The sequence below is a fragment of the Phycodurus eques genome, chromosome 14 (assembly GCF_024500275.1).
Source record: "Phycodurus eques isolate BA_2022a chromosome 14, UOR_Pequ_1.1, whole genome shotgun sequence".
In the NCBI taxonomy this organism is placed as follows: Eukaryota; Metazoa; Chordata; class Actinopteri; order Syngnathiformes; family Syngnathidae; genus Phycodurus; species Phycodurus eques.
The window spans coordinates 14,367,060-14,389,216 of NC_084538.1; the positions used below are offsets into that span (position 1 = coordinate 14,367,060).

Consider the following 22,157-nt stretch of genomic DNA (forward strand, 5'->3'; position numbering starts at 1 on the left):
TTGAAGAGCTTTACGCACGCTGGTACGTCTGGCTCTGACATCACCCTGACAGATATGGCAATGCACACACACACACACACACACAAAGACACAGACCGCTAGTCCTCTTGAGGAGACGGCCAGCCCCAAGCCTCCGCCATCATGGCTCTCAGTTGGTCGGCCAAAGAGCACAAAAACACGAACCAGCCCGCCGCCGCCACGGGACTCAAGCGGCCGCGCAACGACGTCGGGAACAAAGTGGCTGTGGTGCTGGGTGCGCAGTGGGGCGACGAGGGAAAAGGAAAAGTGGTCGACCTGCTGGCCACTCAAGCGGACTTTGTCTGCAGATGTCAGGTAAATGTTTCCAATGGGAGCGAAGTCAAACAAGTGCGTAGAACTACTCTTGACTCGAGTAATATATAGAGGATGTAACATTTGCAGGATTTCGTCCATATATATATGATGCATGGAAGACCTATGGGGAAAATACCGATCAAGTTGATTATATCAAATGGATTCCATGGAAATTGAATGTTTTCTCGCGTGCATTACTTTTCAATCATAAGAACAAGCAGACAAGTTGGCTTCAGATGACTCGCATGTGAGATGTAACACTGGTCAGAAATCAGGTCAGTCCAGTTCTGGACAAGCTGCCAACAGCAGTTGCTGCACGTTGTACTTTCTCCACTGACAGCACAAGCAAGATTTCCCCTCCCTACACCCACTCAGTGGACTGTAGAGCGGGTCACATTCTCAGAGTGGATTGATATGTGAGGAGGCCAGGTCTGAGCCAGAGGGGGGGAGCAGACATGGGCCCTCCACCAGCTTCTGGTCCATTGGTGTTAAAATAGGCCAGGCAGGCTCTTAAGTGGAAAAGACCAACGTTGTTCGCAGTGGATAGAACGTGATCCATGTTTACCAGTTTGACTTTCTTTTTTTGTTGTTTCTATTTTTTTAACTGAGATCACAATAAATTGTTTAAACCCTTCTTTTAAAAATATATGTGGCGCATAGCCACACTAGAATTGGAAAATAAATCTTTGGGACAATATAGGAAAACATTCATCCATGATCAATACCAGTTCTTTATTATGTTTGTGGGTGAGCTGGAGCCAATTTCAGATAACTTTGGGCACGATGTGGGCCACAGCCTGGACTGTTCGTCACGCAATCACAGAGTAGGTGGAGGAAGGCAACAATTCACACTTGAACAATTTCGAATTCAGAGAACATAATAGCATGTTTTGGGAGTGTGGAAGTAACCCAGAGTACCCAGAGAAAAACGCACGCAAGCACAAGGACAATATGCAAACTCCACCCAGGAAGGCCAGAGCTCAGATTCAAACCCCAACATGCTAGCCCCTATAATTGTGCAGCCCATAGAAAAATACATAATTTAATAAACTGGTTTAATAAGTGTATACCTGTCTGTCAGATTGTGAGGGGGCGTGTCTTGTGCACAGCCCCCTTTTAGGTTACTGGTTAGCTTTCCAATTGGATCTAGGTCTGGGTTCTGGATGTATGCTTAATGTGATAATGATGGTTAAAGGTAAAATAGTCTCTTTCCAGCAGAAATCTGTAGGTTTTGAGCTAAATGTTAGTTAACAACCCACGATCACCCCTCCCCCAATTATGGCCACAAAGTTTAACCTAACCTTTACACATTTGCTTGGGTGGTAAAAAAAAAGAAAAACGGTGATGCATGGTGGTGATGGGGACATCAAAATATTGATTTATTACATTCACTGCTTTTGATTCCCAGGGGGGCAACAATGCAGGACACACTGTGGTAGTGGACGGCAAAGAGTACGACTTCCACCTTCTCCCCAGTGGAATCATCAATCCCAAAAGCATCTCACTCATTGGTAAAAACAGCAAGTGAAACAATGTAATTACTTGTAAAATATTTGCACAAATGTGTAAGGTGCCACCTCTTCAATATTTTCTTTCTGCTCTTGTAGGTAATGGTGTGGTCATACATTTACCTGGCCTGTTTGAGGAGGGGGACAAAAATGAGAAGAAAGGTAGACCTCACTCAATCATCAATTCTACCTTTACAAAAAATAATAATACGACATGGTAGAGGTATTAATTGTTTATCATGGTTTGCGGTGGTGTTTAAGTGTAGTGCATCATGTTTTTTGTTTTTTTTAATTATGTCCAATTTGTGAAAGACGGTAACAAAAACAAGACCTCTCAGCATGATGCAAACTGAAGGTACAATAATTAACAGATAGTATAAATAAATACTGTACCTCTCTTGCAATGTCAATCAAGATTGAGCATTATTATCTTTGGAAAGGCAGAATGTTGAATGTGTGTGTGTTTTTTTAATTATTATTAAGGTTTGCTGAGACTGCAGGTGTACCTACATAAGTGTTCTTTGAGTGTAGTGTATTGTGTAGATCAATTTTATAATTATTAATACCCATTCCTCTCTCATTAGGGTTGAAAGGCTGGGAGAAGAGACTAATTGTCTCAGATAGGGCTCATCTTGGTGCGTATGGTGTTGATTTGTTTGTATTTTTGATGTACTTTTTGTGAACTCGTCTTCCCTCCTCAGTGTTTGATTTTCACCAGGTCATCGACGGCTTACAGGAAACTGAAAGACAGGCACAAGAAGGAAAGAAGTAAGATTTGACACTTTACAATTGCCCAGAAGTAACACAAACGTTCTTTGTATGAATTACTATATCTGTATTTCCATTATCTGCTTTTCAATGGCAGTATTGGAACAACCAAGAAGGGAATTGGACCCGCATACTCCAGCAAGGCGTCCCGCACTGGTCTTCGTGTATGTGACCTTCTGGGTGACATTAAGGACTTCTCTAGCAAGTACGGACAAACAGTAATGTCAACCTCATTCTGTTCCTGGTATGTCCTTTAGGATAAAAAATTCTTCTATGAATCCCCTTCAGATTCAAGAACCTTGTCCGCCAGTATCAATCCATGTATCCATCCTTGACAGTCGACGTTGAGGACCAATTAAAAAAGCTTAAGGTACAGACACGTGATTAAACAATTGGTGTCTTGTGGCTACTTCCAACATGCGAGCTGTGTTTTGCTCTGCAGGAGTATGGTGAAAGATTGCGGCCCATGGTCAGAGATGGAGTCTATTACATGTACGAAGCCCTTCATGGATCTCCAAAGAAAATTCTGGTTGAAGGGGCCAATGCTGCTCTCCTTGATATTGACTTCGGTAGGATGTTTTTAATGTAGCCTATTCATATGGAAATCATTCGAATTTTTGTTCCTCTGTAATATTATGATGATAAATGCTTTCTTTAGGAACATATCCCTTTGTAACATCATCAAACTGCACTGTTGGCGGGGCATGCACCGGTCTTGGCATCCCTCCGCTGAATATTGGTGATGTGTTTGGTGTAGCAAAGGCCTACACCACCCGCGTGGGAATTGGAGCCTTCCCCACTGAACAACTCAATGTAAGATGTTATTGTAACTTACTCTCTTAAGCGGGGTACACATGTGCCAACAATTACCCAAGGCTGAATATTTTCCCTCCATAGTGATCCAACTCAGCAAAGACCCAATTCTCAGATGTCTCTGAAAGACTATCCTAAGTGATTATCCTGCGGTGTGGGATGTGTTGAGATTGATTTTTCTTCACAGATGTGCTTGGAAAACGGTCGGGACCAACAACTGTAAATGTTAAACTTGTTCCGTATTTACTATGGCAATTAGAGGGACCTGAAGCTGGACACAAATAGCGCTGCAGGTCATGTCGAGCAAAACTGCAAAACCTAAGTTGTCAAATACGAAGAAATATTGTTGTCAAATACAAATACTAGTAAGAAGCTACGTGGCAGTTTTCTTCCCCGTCATGTGTGGGGTCAGTTAAAATGTTACAAAATCAATTATGTGTTGACCCCGTTTTACTGTATACAATTAAATTACACCATATGTAACACACGTACCTTTAATCATGACATGTATATATTTTGTATCTGATCATGTGCCTTGGACTCGGGCATCTGGCCCAGAGGGTATGTGAGGTGTTTACCGACTGACACTTCAGCTCTCATGCGGGTCGCAGACAGGGATAAATTTAGGGCCACAGGTCACGTTCAGAATACATTTACTGTCACCAGCAGAATCGTATTACCACAAACCCCAATTGCAATGAAGTTGGGATGTTGTGTAAAATGTAAATAAAAACAGAATACAATGATTTTCAAATCCTTTTCAACCTATATTCAATTGAATACACAACAAAGACAAAATATTTCATGTTCAAACTGATGCACGTTGTTTTGTTTTTTTCCCACAAATAATCACTCATTTTGAATTTGATGCCTGCAACACGTTCCAAAAAAGCTGGGACAGGGGCAAGTTTACCACTGTGTTACATCACCTTTCCTTTTAACAACACTCAATAAGCATTTGGGAACTGTGGAGACTAATTGATGAAGCTTTGTAGGTGGATTTTTTCCCCCCATTTTTGCTTGATGTACAACTTCAGGTGCTCAACAGTGAAGGCTGTCTCTGTTGTCATATTTTGCACTTCATAATGCGCCAAACATTTTCTATGGGAGACGGGTCTGCTGGAATAAGCAGGGACGTCCATGAACAAGATGTTGCTTGGATGGCGGCATATATTGCTCCAAAACCTGTAATGTAGCTTTCAGCATTATTGGTGCTTTCAGAGATGCGCAAGTTACCCATGGCGTGGGCACGAACACACCCCGTACCATCACAGATGCTGGCTTTTGAACTTTGTGCTGATAACAATCCAGATTGTCCCGTTCCTCTTGGGCCCAGAGGGACACGACGTCCATGATTTCCGAAAACAATATGAAATGTGGACTCGTCAGACCACAGCACACTCTTCCACTTTGCGTCAGTCCATCTCAAATGAACTCGGGCCCAGAGAAGCCGGCGGTGTTTCTGGGTGTTGTTGACATACTGTATGGCTTTCGTTTTGCATGGTAGAGTTTTAACATGCATTTGTAGATGTAGCGATGAACTGTTTTAACTGACAATGGTTTTCTGAAGTGTTCCTGAGCTCACACGATAAAATCCTTTATACAACGATGCTGGTTTTTAATGCAGTGCCACCTGATGGATCGAAGGTCACGGGCGTTCAATGTTGGTTTTCGGCCTTGCCGCTTATGTGCAGAGATCTTTCCAGATTCTCTGAATCTTTTGATTATATTATGGACTGTATATGTAGATGATGAAATCCCTAAAATGTCTTGCAATTTTAAATTTTGTTCTTAAACTGTTGTACTATTTGCGCACTCAGTTGTTCACAAAGTGGTGAACATCGCCCCATCCATGCTTGGGAACAACTGACTCGTTCGGCGATGGTCCTTTTATACCCAATAATGACACTCACCTGTTTCCAATTAACCTGTTCGCCTATGGAATGTTCCAAACAGGTGTTTTTTGAGCATTCCTCAACTTTCCCAGTCTATTGTTGCCCGTCCCAGCTTTTTTGGAACGTGTTGCAGGCATCAAATTCCAAATGAGAATATTTGCAAAAAACAACACAAAACAATAACGTTAATCAGTTTGAACATTAAATATATTGTCTTTGTAGTGTATTCAATTCAAAATAGGTTAAAAAGGATATGAAAATCATTGTATTTTTTTTTTATTTACGTTTTACACAACATCCCAACTTCTGGGAATTGGGCTTTGAGTATATTCAGTATATATGGCCATCCATTTTATATACCGCTTATCCTCATGCTGGTCGCGGGCGTGCTGGAGCCTATCCCAGCTAACTTCGGGCAGGAGGCGGGGTACACCCTGAACTGGTTGCCAGCCAATCGCAGGTAACAGAAAAACAACCATTCGCACTCACATTCACACCTATGGGGAATTTAGAGTTCAATTAACCTACCATGCATGTTTTTGGGATGTGGGAGGAAACCGGAGTACCCGGAGAAACCCCACACAGGCATGGGGAGAATATGCAAACTCCACACAGGCGAGGCCGGATTTGAACCTGGGTCCTCAGAACTGTGAGGCAGATGTGCTAACCAGTCGGTCACCGTACCGCCCAGTATATCAGCAACATTAATTGTGAATCAGTTTCTCCTGCTGTTGTGCGAAAATTTAACAGAAAACAGGTGGATATGAGAGACAATGAGCAAGACAATCCCTATAAAGGAGCGGTTCTGCGGGTTTTGACTAGACAATTTCTCTGTTCTCATTCTTTACGGCTGTTTGTTTTTGGTCTTTTGCATCTTGTCAGTGCTCTCACACCAAGAGGTAACATGAGGGAGTGTCTACAACTGTGAAGGTCGATTGGCACTTGCCAGAGAACACCGAGATTGTCAGATTCGCCATTGGCGTACTGCAAGTTCACACTTAGCACATGTGACAGGCATGACAGAGTCTGGAGACGTCGTGGGGAAGATTCTGGTGGCTGCAACATCCTTCAGACCTTTATGGAATAGTTTTGATTTAAATTGAAAACAATTGTTTTGTTCTCAACACATTCCACTATGTAATGACTAAAGATTTTCAACTGGAAAATGTCATTAATTGAGCTCTAGGATGTTATTTTAGTGTTCCTGAATGTTTTTGAGCAGGTATATGAGAGGACCTGATTGTCTGATATCTGATGGAAGGAATCTATGTTTTGAAATGTGTTTGTTTGTAGGCAGTCGGAGAACTGCTGCAGACAAGGGGTCATGAGGTAGGTGTGACCACAGGGAGGAAGCGACGTTGCGGCTGGTTGGATCTTGTCATCGTCAGATACGCCCACATGATCAATGGGTTCACTGCGTGAGTGTTTAAAAGAATAATTATGTGGAGCGTGCTTTTTGTTTCATACTTTTTTCCCCCAGCACAGTCATTTTAATAATGATTGTACAACGTTTTATATATTTGCCTTTAACTCTGTCAACCTTCCCGCAGCATCGCTTTGACTAAACTTGACATTCTGGATGTGTTGGAGGAAATTAAAGTAGGCATCGCTTACAAACTCCACGGGAAAAGAATTCCACATTTTCCAGGTACTTTTTGGAGATGAGGTGATGAAAGGGCAGTTGACATGTATGTTAGCATTTTATTCACACTATGTTTATTTGAATCCTAGCAAACATGGATGTTTTGCAAAAAGTGGAGGTTGAGTATGAGACTTTCCCTGGGTGGAAGACAGACACATCTGCAGCACGTAAGTGGGGTGACCTCCCAGTCAAGGCACAAAACTACATCCGCTTCATTGAGAACCACATTGGAGTTCCAAGTAGGTCTTAATTCACATTTTACCTTGCGGAAGAGTGATGCCAATGAGTTTACACATGACTCTTGTGACACTGTCTCTCACTCCCTACAGTCAAGTGGGTCGGTGTTGGAAAGTCCAGGGAGTGCATGATCCAAATGTTTTAGAGGAGAAACCCCTGCTCATCGTTCACAGTCGTACAGATCATGTGGCATTTTTCATCTCTAAAAGTGATCTCCTCAACAGTTATTAATAAATCATACATGTGTAAGTTTGTTTTGTTCTTTATTTGCTTTTGGTAGAAAATAGCTGTGTTCTTCCCTTAAATCAACAAAACTGGCCACACTGTTCATGATTTTGTATTGTTTTATGTTCTAGTATTGTCAAATTCAGTGGTGGAAACTGAGGAGCAACCAAGTACAAATACTTCATTACAGTTCTTAAGGTAATAGTAGTTTGTTTTAAGTTAAAAGAACTTAAACTTAACTTTAACTTCGTAAACCTATGTAGTACACTTAAATAGATTTTTCAGATTCAGTAGCTGTACTTTTTTGACAACATTTTACTTTTACTCCCTGCATTTGGAAGTGGATCAGAATCAGCTCAGAATCATTGTATTGGCCATCCATCCATCCATTTTCTTTACCGCTTATCCTCACTACGGTTGCGGGCCCATCCCAGCTATCTTCGGGCGGGAGGCGGGGTACACCCTGAACTGGTTGCCAGCCAGTCGCAGGGCACATAGACATAGAACAAACAACTATTCGCAGTCAGATTCACACCTAGGGGCAATTTGGAGTCTTCAATCAACCTACCACGCATGTTTTTGGGATATAGGAGGAAACTGGAGGAAAAAAAAAAAAAACCACGCAGGCACGGGGAGAACATGCAGTCTCCACACAGGTGGGGATTTGAACCCCAGTCCCCAGAACTGTGAGGCAGATATGCTAACCAGTCAATCACCGTGCCGGCCTTTATGGGTGAAGTATTTTAAAACACAAGAAATTTGTCTCCAGTAGTTGGAGCCACTACTATGACAGCAAACAAGACACTATGACAAAATGTACATTTACATTTACGACATAAAAACACAGGTATGGAGAGTCATTGGGCAATGAAAGGGTACCAGTAATGCTGATAAAATGACAATTGTGCAAATGATGCAGAGTATAGAGATACCAAGACCCAGCATCACCTCTCAGGAAAATTCTTGATATTTTCTCAGGAACATTTGACGATCAATTTGATAATCGATTAGTTGTCAATTAATTGATTAATTGTAGGATCTAAAATATACGTTCGCCACTTATCTTAGTTTGTACTGCTCCAAGCTATTCATTGGACTTGAACTACTTGACTATAAAAAAAAAAAAAAATGGGAAAAATGGCATGTTCTAAAATAAATGGGGATGTGGCTGTGTTCAGAATTTAATCACATTTCAAACTCATGTTAAATGGCAGCCAACACAACGGTCACCATTTAAAGTGCCTCTGATTAACCTCAAATAAATCTGTTGTTCTAGTAGTTGGCTTTTCCTGACATTTTTGTAATCACATTTTACAACACAAGCCATGGTCATCAGACAGCTTCTGCAGTATCAGAGGGATATCATTGTTCAAAGATATTAGTCAGAAGGGTTAAAAAAATAAAATAAATCCCAAGCATCAATGTCATATCATATCACATGTATGTTCTCCTGAGGACTAAAAAAAATGCCCTTCAGATATCAAAACACTTTGGTTGAAATTGATAAAACCGAGGGTAATTTTAATTGTTTTTAATACTGATGAATGTAGAAAAAAAAATGGGATCGAGCAAAAAGGATTTGAGCACCACTCGGGATGTGCAATTGCCTGATGACAAAGACAGATTTGTTGTGCCAAATCAAAATGGATACAGTATTGTACATGATTAATGATAACAATTCATTTTTATTTTTTTACTTAAGTACATTGCAGAGTCTGTACCTTTTTTACTTTTAATGTGAAGAACATATCCACAGTGAAGGCTTGCATGTGCAAAGCAGACCAGGAGAAGCTTATCCATGCTTATCTCAAATAGACTTGACTATTGTAATGGTCTTCTGACTGGACTCCCTAAAATGAGCATTAAACAGCTGCAGCTCATTCAGAATGCTGCAGCTCAGGTTCTGACCAGAACAAAGAGGTCAGAGCATTTTACTCCAATTCTAAAGTCTTTACACTGGCTTCCAGTCAGTTTAAAAAATAGATTTTAAAGTTCTGCTACTGGTCTATTAATCACTAAATGGTTTAGGGCCTGAATACATGAAAGAACTGCTAATGGAATATAAACCCAGTAGGGCTCTGAGATGGACAGACTCCGGTCAAATAGTGGAGCACAGAGTCCAAAGCAAACACGGTGAAGCAGCATTTAGCTATTATGCTGCACACAAATGGAATAAGTGGCCAACAGAAGTGATGCCATCCCCAAGTGTGTTTTTAAGTCCAGGTTAAAAACTCTTCTTTTTTCTCATGCTTTTTAGAGCATTTCCACCTTTAAATGATATTTCTTGCACTATATGCTGTTTTAATTGTACTTTTATTTTTTCTCTTTGTTTTAAACGGTGATAAGCTGTTTTTTTTCTTTGTTTTTAAATGCTTTTAATCATGTAAAGCACATTGAGTTACCTTGTGTATGAAATGTGCTATATATATAAATTTGCTTTGCTTTGCGTTACTAAAGAAGCTGAATCAGTAGGCTACTTCTACTTTTACCAACGTCTCTTTTATATATATATATATATATATATATATATATATATATATATATATATAAGGGTGTAAGTACTATAGCACCTCTGGTCAACTGTGACAGCATTAGATTTTTCTATTTTGTTTTTCCATTTTCAGTAGTTTGACGCAATATGTCTTAGTCAAATGCTTAAATTACGACACTTTCACCGTCCCTGAACTCAGCACAGCCCAGCAAATGTAAAATCACGTGATAAGAAATGACGCTTTCTCGTTGGCTTTTAAATATTCACGTGACAATCAATCCTGCGTCCAAGTGGCTGTCTTCTTTTACTGAACATTTTTCCCGCAACTTACCAAGCGTGGGACATCCGAGAGAGACTGGAGCTGTCTTTGGCTTTTCTGCTGCTAACATGCCGAAGCGAGCGTACCCTTTTACGGAAACCTTCTCGTCCCAGTACAAAATACACGTCGGGCAGCATGAGTTGAATAATTCCAGTGTGTTGGGGAATAAATACAGGAAAGAAATATACGGTAAGTATGTGTTCGGTGACGTTCATTAGCTAAAGTTAGCCTCGTTGTTGTGCTAAGTTGCTAACCAAAGTATTCAACACCTTAATAACACACGACTGTGGCAGTCACAATTGCTCATAGGAACGACATTGTTACCCGTGTCACTTAAGTAGTTTTGATCTCTTTTGACCTAAATAAAATGATCAGTGTGGTTGTAGCCAAGCAGTCTAGTCAGCTCCCTCCTAGCGGTAAGAAAACTAACAAATATCATTGTTTACATCGCCCGGCTGGGCTAGCGGTGTTATCGACTCATTTCCCGCTGTTCTTTTCACAGAAAAGACAAAGAACTTACTTTTTAATGGTGCCAAGGCTGTGGTGGACAAAATATGGTCCGCCGACGAGAAGACCAACGACCCTCAGCCAACTGGACACGAGACTGCTGAAAGCAGCCAGACTCTCTTGAGAGGACAGACTTTGATAGGAACTGACGGAAGACTGACAAAAGCGACCAGAACACAAGGTGGGTTCAATGGCGTAGTGTTTCCCACAATGACGTAAGGGGTGGTGCATAGCTGGTGAAGCACTGACACTATGTGCCAAACAGAGTGGTGAATTTGCCATTAAGCTGGTAGATTTCTGACCTGATGTTTGAAGGAGATCTTTCATCTCCATCCTTTGAATATTCTCATTCATCCAGGTCATTGTATTCTCAGGGCATTGAATCAATCGCGACTAGACTTTTCTGGTTATTTTAGAAAACATAGTGCCTCTATTATTATTATGTATTACCTTGCGCAAAATGATGACAAAATGCGATTTTGGTGGACCCCTGCTAAATTCACATACCCTATATACGGTACAAAAAATGGGGGGAAAATGGTGGCCGTTTTTGTGGATTTAGTAATCAGAATCATCTTTATTTGCCTAGTATGTCCAAAAAACACACAAGGAATATGTCTCCGGTAGTTGGAGCTGCTCTAGTACGACAACAGACAGTCAATTGACAGAGAACACTTTTGAGACATAAAGACATTGACAAAAACATTCACCGAGCAATAAAGGGTTGCTAGTTATCTGGTAATGCCGGTACAATTTTAAAAATATATTTTTTGTTTTATTTTTTATTTTTTGACAATTGTGCAAAAAGATGCAGAGTCATCTAACACTTAGAGCAGTTGCAATGACTAATCTCGCAATAGTCCGGTGCAATGACCATTGTGCAAAGAGCGCCGAGACTTCAAGGGGTGTCTGCAGTTTAAAGTGATGAGTAGTGCGATAATCTGGGACAATGTTGATTCTGCAAATGTTGCAGATACTCCTCAGTCAGTGTGCAAATGGGGCAGATGCTACTCTGGCATGAATGGCCAGTATTGGTCAACAACATACTTCTACTGACTGCAGCTGCTGCTTCATTTTGTTCCACCAACTAGGGATGCACAAAAAATATACCCGTGACCCTAATGAGGAGAAAGGGTTTAAAAGATGGATGGGCATTTGTATGATTTTCACATTCATAACTGCTCATTGCGGGAAGCCAAAACTACGATGTAGCCAGTAATGAAAGTAAGTTTGACACCCCTGCTCTAAATTGTCCATGGGTGTGAACGGTCTTTTGCTGTATATGTTCCCTGCGATTGATTGACGACCAATCAGGGTGTACCCAGCCTCGCGCCTAAAATCACCTGGGATAATCTCCAGCTCACCTGTGATCCAAATAACGACAAGCAGTGTAGAAGATCAATTGATGGACTCTTTTAAAGTGGGTAAAATAAGCATGCGCTTGATGTTTCCAGGGCCGCCTCCAACAGGCTGCTGCGTGTGTCAGAAGAGCACATTATGCCGGACATCTTGTTCGCAGTGCGAGCGACTTGCATGCTCCTCCTGCAGCCGACAGTGCTCCAACTGCTCAAACATCTGCTGTTCTGTCTGCACCGTCATAGAGTGAGTCAAATTTTGGTTTTACGTTCTCCATGGAACAATTTAACAAATGGCCCTTCAGGGGAAACAATGCTCCCATCTAAAGTGAGTCAATTGAACCCTTATGACATTATGAAGTGTGGTCTCAGACATGTTATTGATGGGGAAGTTGCGGTAAAAATATGCTTATTGGGACAAATTATGAACCAACCCCCTTTTTAAAGGGGAAACTTTCCAAGTGTCATTCCTTTGTCAAAATATTAAAAAGGATAAAGAACTGCTGCTATATTTTGTGACTTCCAACTCTAGCAATAAAATGAAATTGAAAAAAAGATGAGCAACAAATCTAGTGAATTCTTGTGGTGTTATTGGAGACTGAGAGACTCATTCCAGAACAGGAGATTATTCAGGAGATATGTAATGACTTCCAACTCTGAGAAACATTTAAAAAAATATATATATATATTTTAATAGATAAACAACAAATTTAGCAGCTTTTTATCGTCTTATTAGAGACTATTCGACTCTCATGAGTAGGAGCGGTTAACCCCGCCACAAGACTGAAAATGAATGTCGTGTGCACAAAGGCACCAAATAACGTACTCCTGCCCCACAAAGCGAACATCCACACATATTCCATTGTATTTTCACTTGTGGAGACAAACACTAATACCGCCGACCCCAATTTGACCTTTAAATTTCAAGAAAAATACGGAAGACATTGTCATGAGCTTATCAACCCTCGCTTTCTGGTCTTTACTTTTCAAAGCGTTTCTGTGTGTCCTTTGTTTTGTTTGTGTACGTGTACCCTTTGACAAGTCTTATCTCAGTGATTATGCTAAGAGCGACGGTATAATTTGGATAAAATAGAACTGAAGACAACCCAGCCTACTTTTGGATCAGTTCTACCCGTTTATACTCAACATTACCATTATACAATCAGAAAAGTGCAACATTAAAAATGGTATCCATCAAAAGGTAGGGTTTGATGCACGTTTTAAGGTTACGTTTTACCATTAACAACAGTAAGTTGTATTGCTACGTAATCTTAACTGTACAGTAAATTTAGAAGCTCCTTTAATGGACTTGCACATGACAACAAAGTTTTCCATTGAAGCTCAATCCAAGAAAGATACGCTGCAATGGCTTGTATAACAATTTGATATAAATTATTTGTCTTTATCATACTTGTTTTCTCCCATTCCATTACGCAAGTGAAATATGATGGCATATCTTGACTACAGCTTAAGTGTGAGTGGATGCGTTATTTCAATCACTGATTGAAGCTACTACCGGTAATCTCTGTATTCATATTAATACATATTAATATTTTATCTCCTCCACAGTTACAGTGGCCGTTACGATGAAGTACTCTGCTGCAGTTGTTCCACATAATGGAAGTCCAGGTCACAGATGATTTTATGCTTGGATATGCAGTATCCTCACTTAATTAAATACTCAGAGTGCATTTTTTATTACCATAATTGTCTTTTTTTTTTTTTTTCTTGTGATCTAAATGTGTATATGTATAGATATTAGAATAAACTTGAACAATTTTATACCATTTTGACAGTGTTCAGGTTTTTGAGAATTAAAACGTTAGTCTGGAAATAAACACTGTTCTTAGATACAGTGAGGGAAATAATTTGTTCCCCTGCCGAATTTGTGTTTGCTCACTTACAAAGAAGATTACTGCCTAAGACAGACTGAGTCAAAAAGGTGTAAACTACAACAGTATAACAGTTATAACATGTTTAGCATTTCATTGAGTAAAGTCAATATTTGATCATAAAAAAACTCAACCATAATTGTGGCTCTTACAGATTGGCCGGTGTGCATATGCCACATACAGTAGCTGTGCACAATTGCCAATACACCTAATCCCAATTTGTGTATAAAATATGTGCCATAGGAATCCCTTTCTTGCCTTCCAATCTCTATAACAACATGGGCAAGACTAAAGCACTGTCAAAATATGTCAGGCACAAGATTGTAGACTTGCACAAGGCTCGAATGAGTCACAAAACCATCAGCAAAAGGCTTGGTGAGGTGACGGCTATTGGTGTCATTATTGGAAAGCGGAAGACTCACAAAATGACCAACTATCCTCAGTCGGTCTGGATCGCCATTCAAGATCTTGCTTTGTGGAGTGGTGAGTGATAAGGAGAAAGTTGAGGGAGCAGCCTCTGTACACGACAGGAACTTGTTAAGGATCCGCAGTACCTCTGTCATCAAGAAAAGATTTGGTAACTCAAATTATTCCATTTGTGTGCAGGATAATAGCTAAATGCTGCTTCACCATATTTGCTTTGGACTTGTGCAGACACGTCTTAAATTTGCTAGTGAAAAGCTAAGGTTTGTGAGGAAGTACTGTGGTCAGAATGAAACAAAGTTGTTTTCCTGCAAAGGGTACAGGGTGACTTCACTGCATCGAGGGGCCAGTGAGGGGAACCCATGTACTGTAAAAACTCCGGAATACCTATCCAAAAAGTAAGATCACTGAAGATGGGTTGCAGATACGACCTTATGATAATGACGCAAAACATACTGCCAGTGCAACAAGAGTGTCTCAAAAAAGGCACATATTAAGCTCATGGAGTGGCCTGGCCAGTCTCCAGACCTCAACCCAGTAGAGAGCCTGTGGGGGGAGCAGAAGCCAAGTGGCAGCCAAGAAACTTTTTAAGGGTTTAGTGAGTTTCTGTAAATAGGAATGGGCCAAAATCCCCCTTGAGCTTTGTGTAAACTTGGTGACCAGCTACGAGAAAGGTCTCATTGCTGCGCTGGCCGCCAAGGGTTTCTCCACCAAGTACAGCACTAACTTGCATAATTATGTTTTGCTTGGGATCAAATAATTATTTCATGTTTTTTTACGCATTTTTGACTTGTATTCTGTTTCACACCACAATCAATAAACTCCTATATACAAAAATAATTACTTGGTAACGAGCACACTTTTCAGCGGTGGAGAAAATAATTCCGTAATTTGACCAGCAGGTGACAGCACAGGACAAGAACGCTGACGAAACGTTCTGGCCTTTCAAACAAACAAATTTAAAAAAAAAAAACGTCGCGTTAGTACAGATTTGTCGTCTTTTGTACTTTGTGATGATGGAATTCCAATCCACTCACCCAAATCTGACCTTGAGTAATGTGCGCTATCAAATGTTTTTAATAAAACAAGCAGAGCCAGAGGTTAGACAAAACTGTGCTTGTGCAGAGACTACAGTGGTATCCCTGCTGGACATGACCTTGTGGTGCAAGTCATTACTTTCTCTTTGACTCTGGCCTCACACTAAAGATGGCTGCTCTCGGGGTCACACATTGTACACTGAGTAATTGTTCTTCGTAGCAGGAATCTTCGGCACTGCTTTATCGGAACCGGTCACGTGACCCGGTGCAATGGCTATTAGCTCGGATGAGTGCACTTCCTGGAGCTTATTGCAAATGTGCGTATGAGTCACACCCCTTGCTTAGTGGGTCTGTTGTAGTCTCTGGCCTTTTTGGGAGCTCCCTGGTTGGTCATCTTGAGTTCCGGCTGAGCAGACGGACCGTTGCTGGCAAAGCAAGGCTACAAGTTGTCTGTACAATTGTTTGTAAGGCTTGAAGGAAATCAGGAATGTATTGGTTACTTTGATAGCGTAGAATCATAGAACTGATTACATTAGTTATTGTGCAGTGTGGTTTTTTTTTTTTTCTCCCTCAGAAAAACATAAATCCCCAGGCAATAAAGTAGGCATGTTCTGATGCGGCTATTCCAAATGAATTTATCCTCACAAGAATATGCCTTTACAATCCTGTTGTTGTGTCGCTATGTTCACTTCTGTTATGATTTAATACAGTTTGAAGTTTTAGTTTCAGATAATTTGAAGTTCAATCAAAATTTTCTGAAAAAATAAAAAATATGCCTCCAAATTGGCATGTCACACAAGACATGAACAAATCCTGAGACTTCTTCGCTGTTATTTAGATTATTCTTTGGCTTTTTTTTTTTTAAGCCACCACATATACTGAGCAGCCAGGACAGTTCATTTCCGGTGCTATGGCCATTCTTAAATTGTTTTTCTTTTTTACGTCACTGGTACCCTTCTGTGTTCCTTCAGTGATCAAAAGAGGAAAAATGGAACGACTGATCACACGACTGGAACTTAACCTGTGAACGACATACATCACTGCTTTGACTGTTCAGTGTAATAACTTCATCTCTGGTTGTATGGTCATCGTTACAGTTTACCTCATTTCCATCACTGGTGTCCTTCAGTGATGGAAGAGAGGAAAAATATGATGACCATACATGGACTCGTGATCTACGCAATGTTTCTGTCCTGGCTGCTCAGGACAACATGGCACAAAAACATCAACATGATAAAAGAATACACTATAGTCCGCTGTCTTTAGTCTTATTGTGAATAAACTCTTCCCTGCGACAAGCATTACTTCTCCACCAGTGTGTCATCAAAGTGCATAGCTTACTTACTAACTGCTTGTTGTACTTCTAGCTTAACACTTGTATGAAACTTAATGTCGAACTCCTCTGTGCATGAAGTTAACTTGCCATCAGCAGTCCTCTCCTGACTACCATATAGGCAATGTCTAGGCCACCATCAAACGTTTTTTTTTTTTTAACATCCATCCATCCATCCATCCATCCATTTTCTGAGCCGCTTCTCCTCACTAGGGTCGCGGGCGCGCTGGAGCCTATCCCAGCTGTCATCGGGCAGGAGCCGGGGTACACCCTGAACGGGTTGCCAGCCAATCGCAGGGCACATACAAACAGACAACCATTCGCACTCACAGTCACGCCTACGGGCAATTTAGAGTCTCCAATTAATGCATGTTTTTGGGATGTGGGAGGAAACCGGAGTGCCCGGAGAAAACCCATGCAGGCACGTGGAGAACATGCAAACTCCACACAGGTGGGACCGGGGATTGAACCCAGTTACTCAGAACTGTGAGGCTGACGCTCTAACCAGTCGGCCACCGTGCCGCCTTTTTTTTAACATGTTACTTCAAACTAAAGCTACCTGTTTTATCAATAAGCTTGCTGACGCGCACTGTTTAGACCGAAGACATGGCGGCTCGTTTACTAAAGAGGCACTGCTTCGTCAATCATTTGGAGTTGGTTCAGGTTTGTAGCATCAAACGATGAACGACAGCTACTGCAAAGGGTTGTTGGGGGGTATTAAAATCAGTAATCAGATTTTTGTGGACAAAAGCTGTGATTTTATTTTAAGAATGTATCGCAGATCCCTTCTTTGGACGTTGGCTTTGCAGTTAGATAAGGTTTTATGTTGGCACCTCTGACTTCAGAACAGAGTACCGTAATTTCTCGTGTATAATGTGCATTTTTTTCCCGAAAAAAAACAAAACAACAACAACCGCCCCCTAGTGGTTATGAAAAAGTTGTACACTTTCATTCTAGTATGCCACCTCGAGGTTATGAAAAAGGTGCAGCCTACACTTTCATTCCTATATGACAGGGGTAGATATGACTGCATAGATGCACAATTGTGCTCATAAGTTTACATACCCAGGCAGAATTTGACATTTTTTTTATTATTATTTTTTTTTTTAAATATGACTGATGACTGAACAACAACCATCATTAATTTCTTTATGGTTATGTTTTGTTTAATGATAATGTTTTTCTAAAATGCTTGAGTTTAATTTGAATCCCATTAAAATGAAATGAAACTTGTTTTGCCTGGTCCTTCATGTTTTCTTTAAAGAATTGTACACATCTTACAAATTATGCCTGGGTAATCAAACATGAGCACAACTGTGTGTTTACTCATTTACTAAATAAAAGTAGGGTTATGAATTTCAAAATAAGAATAAGTAAATAAAAAGTATTATATGTTCAAATAAAGTGCTTAACCTCAGAATAATTCCATGAAAAAACTAACAAAATGCAGATAATACTTCGTCGTGATCATATGGGTAGAAGCAAAATCATGTATTGTAAAAATGCATTATGCATAGGTTGAAGGTCAACTTTGGGGGTGTGAATTATACATGGGACACATTAGACACAAGAAATTACGGTATGTCCTTCCTGGTGGGGTACATTGTGGCCGGTGTGTACGACCTTTCACTATTAAATGCTGATGGTCCTGCTTCCTGTTAACTCCATTACGATGTGATGAGTTTACAAGACAATGCAGATGTCAGATTATCAGCGTGGATATATCCCACTACGTGTGTGGCTGGATGTCTGCAAAAAGAAGGGCAGGGGGGCATAAACACCCACAACCCGCCAGGCCAGACTGACTGCAGTCAGCCAGCGGGAGCACGTGGCTTTGTCGTTCAGCTATTCTTTTTGGGGGGGACCAGCTGTGGTCTGAGGCAAGCGTTAAGTCCAATGATGCTGCTGCTATAAATATGAGTCAAAGAGTGCGTGTAAGTGACAGCTGTACGGTGGACCAAGGGCACGCTGTCTTGCTGCTGTTGGGGCGAGCCGCTCCCAAAAAGGAAAATTAAGAACATATTCCTGCTCTTAAAGTGATTGTACAGGTGGATAGCACATAGTATGTCAGTACACTCTGATTCAGTAATGTTGGAACAGTGAGGTAGATTTCTTTGTTTTTGCTGTAGAATGAAAACATTTGAGTTCAACATTAAAAGATGAATATAACATAAGAGATCAACAGTTCAGCTTTTATTTCCAGGTGTTTATATCTGGATCTAATCCACAACTGAGAATAGGACTTGGACTTCTAATAATAATTCTTTGAAAAAAACTAACAAAATACAAAAAAAGACTTAGTTTTGATCATATGGGTAGAAGCAAAATCATTCATTGTAAAAATGCATTATACATAGGCTGAAGGGTTTTCCAGAATTTTGAGGTCAACTTTGGGGGTGCGTATTATGCATGGGTGCACATTATGCACGAGAAATGACGGCAGTTGCAAATCCTTTGCTTGCAGTAACTGCATCAAGCCCCCATCCTCAAACGTCCATTCTTCTTTTGTGAGGCTTTTCCAGGCTCTCACGCCAGCTTTTTTTTGGGGGGGGGGGGGGGGGCTGGGGACTCCCGTCAGTCTCCTCTTTAACAAGTAAAATGCATGCTCTATAGGGTTTATGTTTAGAGAATGACTTAGGTGATCTAATACCTTCCACTTCTTGCCCCTGATTGACCTATTTGTTGTTGTGGAGCATTATCTTGCTGCATGATGAAGTATCTTACAATCAGTTTGATTGCATCTTTCTTTAAATTGACAGACAAAATGTTTCTGGAGACTTTTGACTTCATTTTGCCGCTGCAGTGTGTTACAACAATGAAGATTAGAGATCCCGTCCCAGATGAAGTTATTCATTACCACCACTGAGTTTAACAGACGAGCTTGTATGTTTGGGATCATGATCACATCCTTTCTTACTTGAAGCTGTAGCCTTAACATAACTTTGAAAGTTAATCTTTGTGTCATCAGTCCACATAAAACCTTGCCCAGACTTTTTTCGGCTCGTCTCTGTATTTTTCAGCCCGGTCATCCTAGTCTTCTTCCTAATGAGTGGTTGGCATCTTCTAGTTTATCATCTGTACTTTTTGACCTTCATGACCATAACGCCTGCCCTGTGGTGTCTGTTGCTGATGTCACTAACAGTTGTTTTAGCATCTTTCTTTGCAGCTCTCAAAATGTTTCTGTCGTCAACGACTGTTCTTTTCCTTGCTCTAACCATTCAACGTCTGTTAGTATACAAGTGGTTTCTTTCTTCTTTCAGCGCATTTCATGATTGTACTGGTTAAGGCTCTGATTGGTTTTCCATCTTCTCTCAGCTTCACAATTTATTGTTTTTCACCCATAGACAGCTCTGTGGTTTTCATGTTGGCTGCACCTCTAACTACTACGAATGTAGTCTTTAAAGGCAAAACCCAAATCTGAAAATGAGCTGACATTTTGCAGTATTTGTTTTTATTTTTGTTTTGTTTATCAGTCAGAGGTTCCAATATGTTATGTGAGGAGTGTATATAATATTTCTAAAACATATGTGGCTCAACTTGGCAAGAATATTTTTAAACTAGATACTAAAAGATTGTCAAGACAAGCATTTCATACCCATGTTATCGTGGGTCTAAAATGTTGCCAACACTGAGAAACAAGTATTCACATTATTAGATGTTTTAAATATTGGGAAAATTCTAATTGGGTCAATTCTGAAAACAAACATTCACACAAATGTGCATAAATAATATTGTCAATACTGCGAGAAAACATTTGCCTTAATGCTAGTGTGTGTCAATAAATGCGTCCATGCTGAGAGAGAAGAACTGTCAATAATGCTATTATCAAAAAAATAATTTGTCAATGCTGAGAGACATTTTTTCACAATGTTACTGTGCATCAATAATATTGTCAGTGATGAGAAACAAGCATTCACATCACTGCCCTAATGGTTAAAAATGTTTCAGTGGTTAGAGACAAGCATTTACATTAATACTCCAATGTTTCAAAAATGTTAGTCAATGCTGAAAGACAAGCATGCACTTCAATGCAATTGTATGTCAATTACCGCGAGACAAACATTCGCATTTATGCTGTAATGCTTCAAAAATGTTGTCAATGCTGAGAGACAAGAATTGACGTTATTCTGCGCCAGAAATATTTGCTGATGCTAAGAGAAGTGTTCATATTAATGCTCTGCATCAAAAATATTGTCAATACTAAGTAGCTTTCACATCAATACTCCGTTGTAAATATTTTGCCAATGCTGAGAGACTTGCATTAAAGGTCTCATATTCTGGCTATGAAGACCTTCATAGAATGACTCTCTAACATGGACTTAGTATAAAAGGGTCGATTTCATTTCAAAGAACACCTTGGTTTTGTCACGAGTGTCCAGAAACATGCTCCTCTGACAGCTACTTATGTATGACCCAGTTTTGTATCCGCTTTGTCCGTATTTGGCTAAGACCGGCCCCTTTCCTCTGATTGGTTGAGCCGTGTAGTAGACCCACTTGTAAGAGCACACGTGTTTGTTGACAGCGCTGGTTTGGAAGCAGAGAGGTAGGCGGAGATCTTCGCTAGTGACGGAGTTAAACTCGAGAAATTCGAATGAACTGATTTCAGGCCTCTCGGAAGAAAAACGTCTGGAACTCAGGAATGCGTGGATGATTTCAATTCATATTTCACATGTTCACTGAGGCACCATAGAGCCAATATTACATCCCAAATACTAAAAATAAGTTTGGTAAAATATGGCACCTTTGAAACTAATGCTGTTGTGTGTCAATAAATGTACTGTACGTCAGTGCTAAGAGACGAGCATCCACTTTAATGCTACTGTGCATCAAAAATCTTGTCAATGCTTAGGGACAAGCATTCACTTTAATGCAATTGTACGTCAATTGGTGAGAGACAAGCATTTACATTAATGCTTAAAAAGTTTTGTGTCAATGGTGAGGGACAATTTCACATTGTTACACAGCATCAAAAGTATTTTGTCGATACTGAGGGACAAGCATTTGTTCTAATGCTATTCTGCATCAAAAATATTGTCAGTGCTGAGAGAAAAACATTTAAACCACACTATTCATCAGCCAAATATGCTAAACAGACATCACCATTTCTCCAACGTAGTGTGCTTCTTATTTGGGACAGGTAAGCTTTAATGCGATTTTTTTTTTTATCAATTCGAGATCATGAACAGAATATGTCACGGCACCTCCTTTCAGCAACCAATTAATTTGCTATGAAGTCATTTCTATATTGTTCACAGCCACTTGGGCATAAATTTGCATTGTACATTGTCTTCTTCAATTGGTTTACAGTACAGTACAGTATTTGTTTTACATTTCAGCTCGGTGACAGCATTTCTCACCATTCATGTGTTATTGATGAGG

General features: G+C 40.3%; 2 protein-coding genes across 3 annotated transcripts; both read left to right on the top strand.

Moving 5' to 3' along the window:
- Positions 1–120: 120 nt before the first annotated feature.
- adss1 (adenylosuccinate synthase 1) lies at positions 121–7,377 on the top strand. The gene is made up of 13 exons (XM_061696339.1): positions 121–333; positions 1,742–1,844; positions 1,941–2,003; positions 2,426–2,476; positions 2,543–2,609; positions 2,707–2,814; positions 2,898–2,979; positions 3,052–3,178; positions 3,268–3,422; positions 6,611–6,735; positions 6,868–6,965; positions 7,049–7,198; positions 7,289–7,377. Exons 1-13 carry the CDS (start codon positions 142–144, stop codon positions 7,339–7,341), a joined length of 1,374 nt encoding a protein of 457 aa, XP_061552323.1. The 5' UTR covers positions 121–141; the 3' UTR covers positions 7,342–7,377.
- Positions 7,378–10,240: 2,863 nt separating this feature from the next.
- On the top strand, positions 10,241–13,831 carry siva1 (SIVA1, apoptosis-inducing factor). Of its 2 annotated transcripts, none has more exons than XM_061696478.1 (4): positions 10,241–10,420; positions 10,734–10,919; positions 12,193–12,340; positions 13,663–13,830. In XM_061696478.1, exons 1-4 carry the CDS (start codon positions 10,300–10,302, stop codon positions 13,709–13,711), a joined length of 504 nt encoding a protein of 167 aa, XP_061552462.1. In that variant the 5' UTR covers positions 10,241–10,299; the 3' UTR covers positions 13,712–13,830. The 2 variants fall into 2 exon arrangements, with proteins under 2 accessions (XP_061552462.1, XP_061552463.1); XM_061696479.1 differs by lacking the exon at positions 10,241–10,420 and adding an exon at positions 10,427–10,647 and having other exon boundaries at positions 13,663–13,831.
- Positions 13,832–22,157: the final 8,326 nt, after the last annotated feature.

What these genes read in the sequence shown, in the direction of transcription:
- adss1 (XM_061696339.1), top strand. Translation starts at nt 142, where the DNA reads ATGGCTCTCAGTTGGTCGGCCAAAGAGCACAAAAACACGAACCAGCCC. An exon ending in CAGGCACAAGAAGGAAAGAA is followed by an intron (nt 2,610 to 2,706) that starts GTAAGATTTGAC and finishes TTTCAATGGCAG; the next exon opens with TATTGGAACAACCAAGAAGG. An exon ending in AAGAATTCCACATTTTCCAG is followed by an intron (nt 6,966 to 7,048) that starts GTACTTTTTGGA and finishes TTTGAATCCTAG; the next exon opens with CAAACATGGATGTTTTGCAA.
- siva1 (XM_061696478.1), top strand. Translation starts at nt 10,300, where the DNA reads ATGCCGAAGCGAGCGTACCCTTTTACGGAAACCTTCTCGTCCCAGTAC. An exon ending in ATACAGGAAAGAAATATACG is followed by an intron (nt 10,421 to 10,733) that starts GTAAGTATGTGT and finishes TTCTTTTCACAG; the next exon opens with AAAAGACAAAGAACTTACTT. An exon ending in TCTGTCTGCACCGTCATAGA is followed by an intron (nt 12,341 to 13,662) that starts GTGAGTCAAATT and finishes TCTCCTCCACAG; the next exon opens with TTACAGTGGCCGTTACGATG.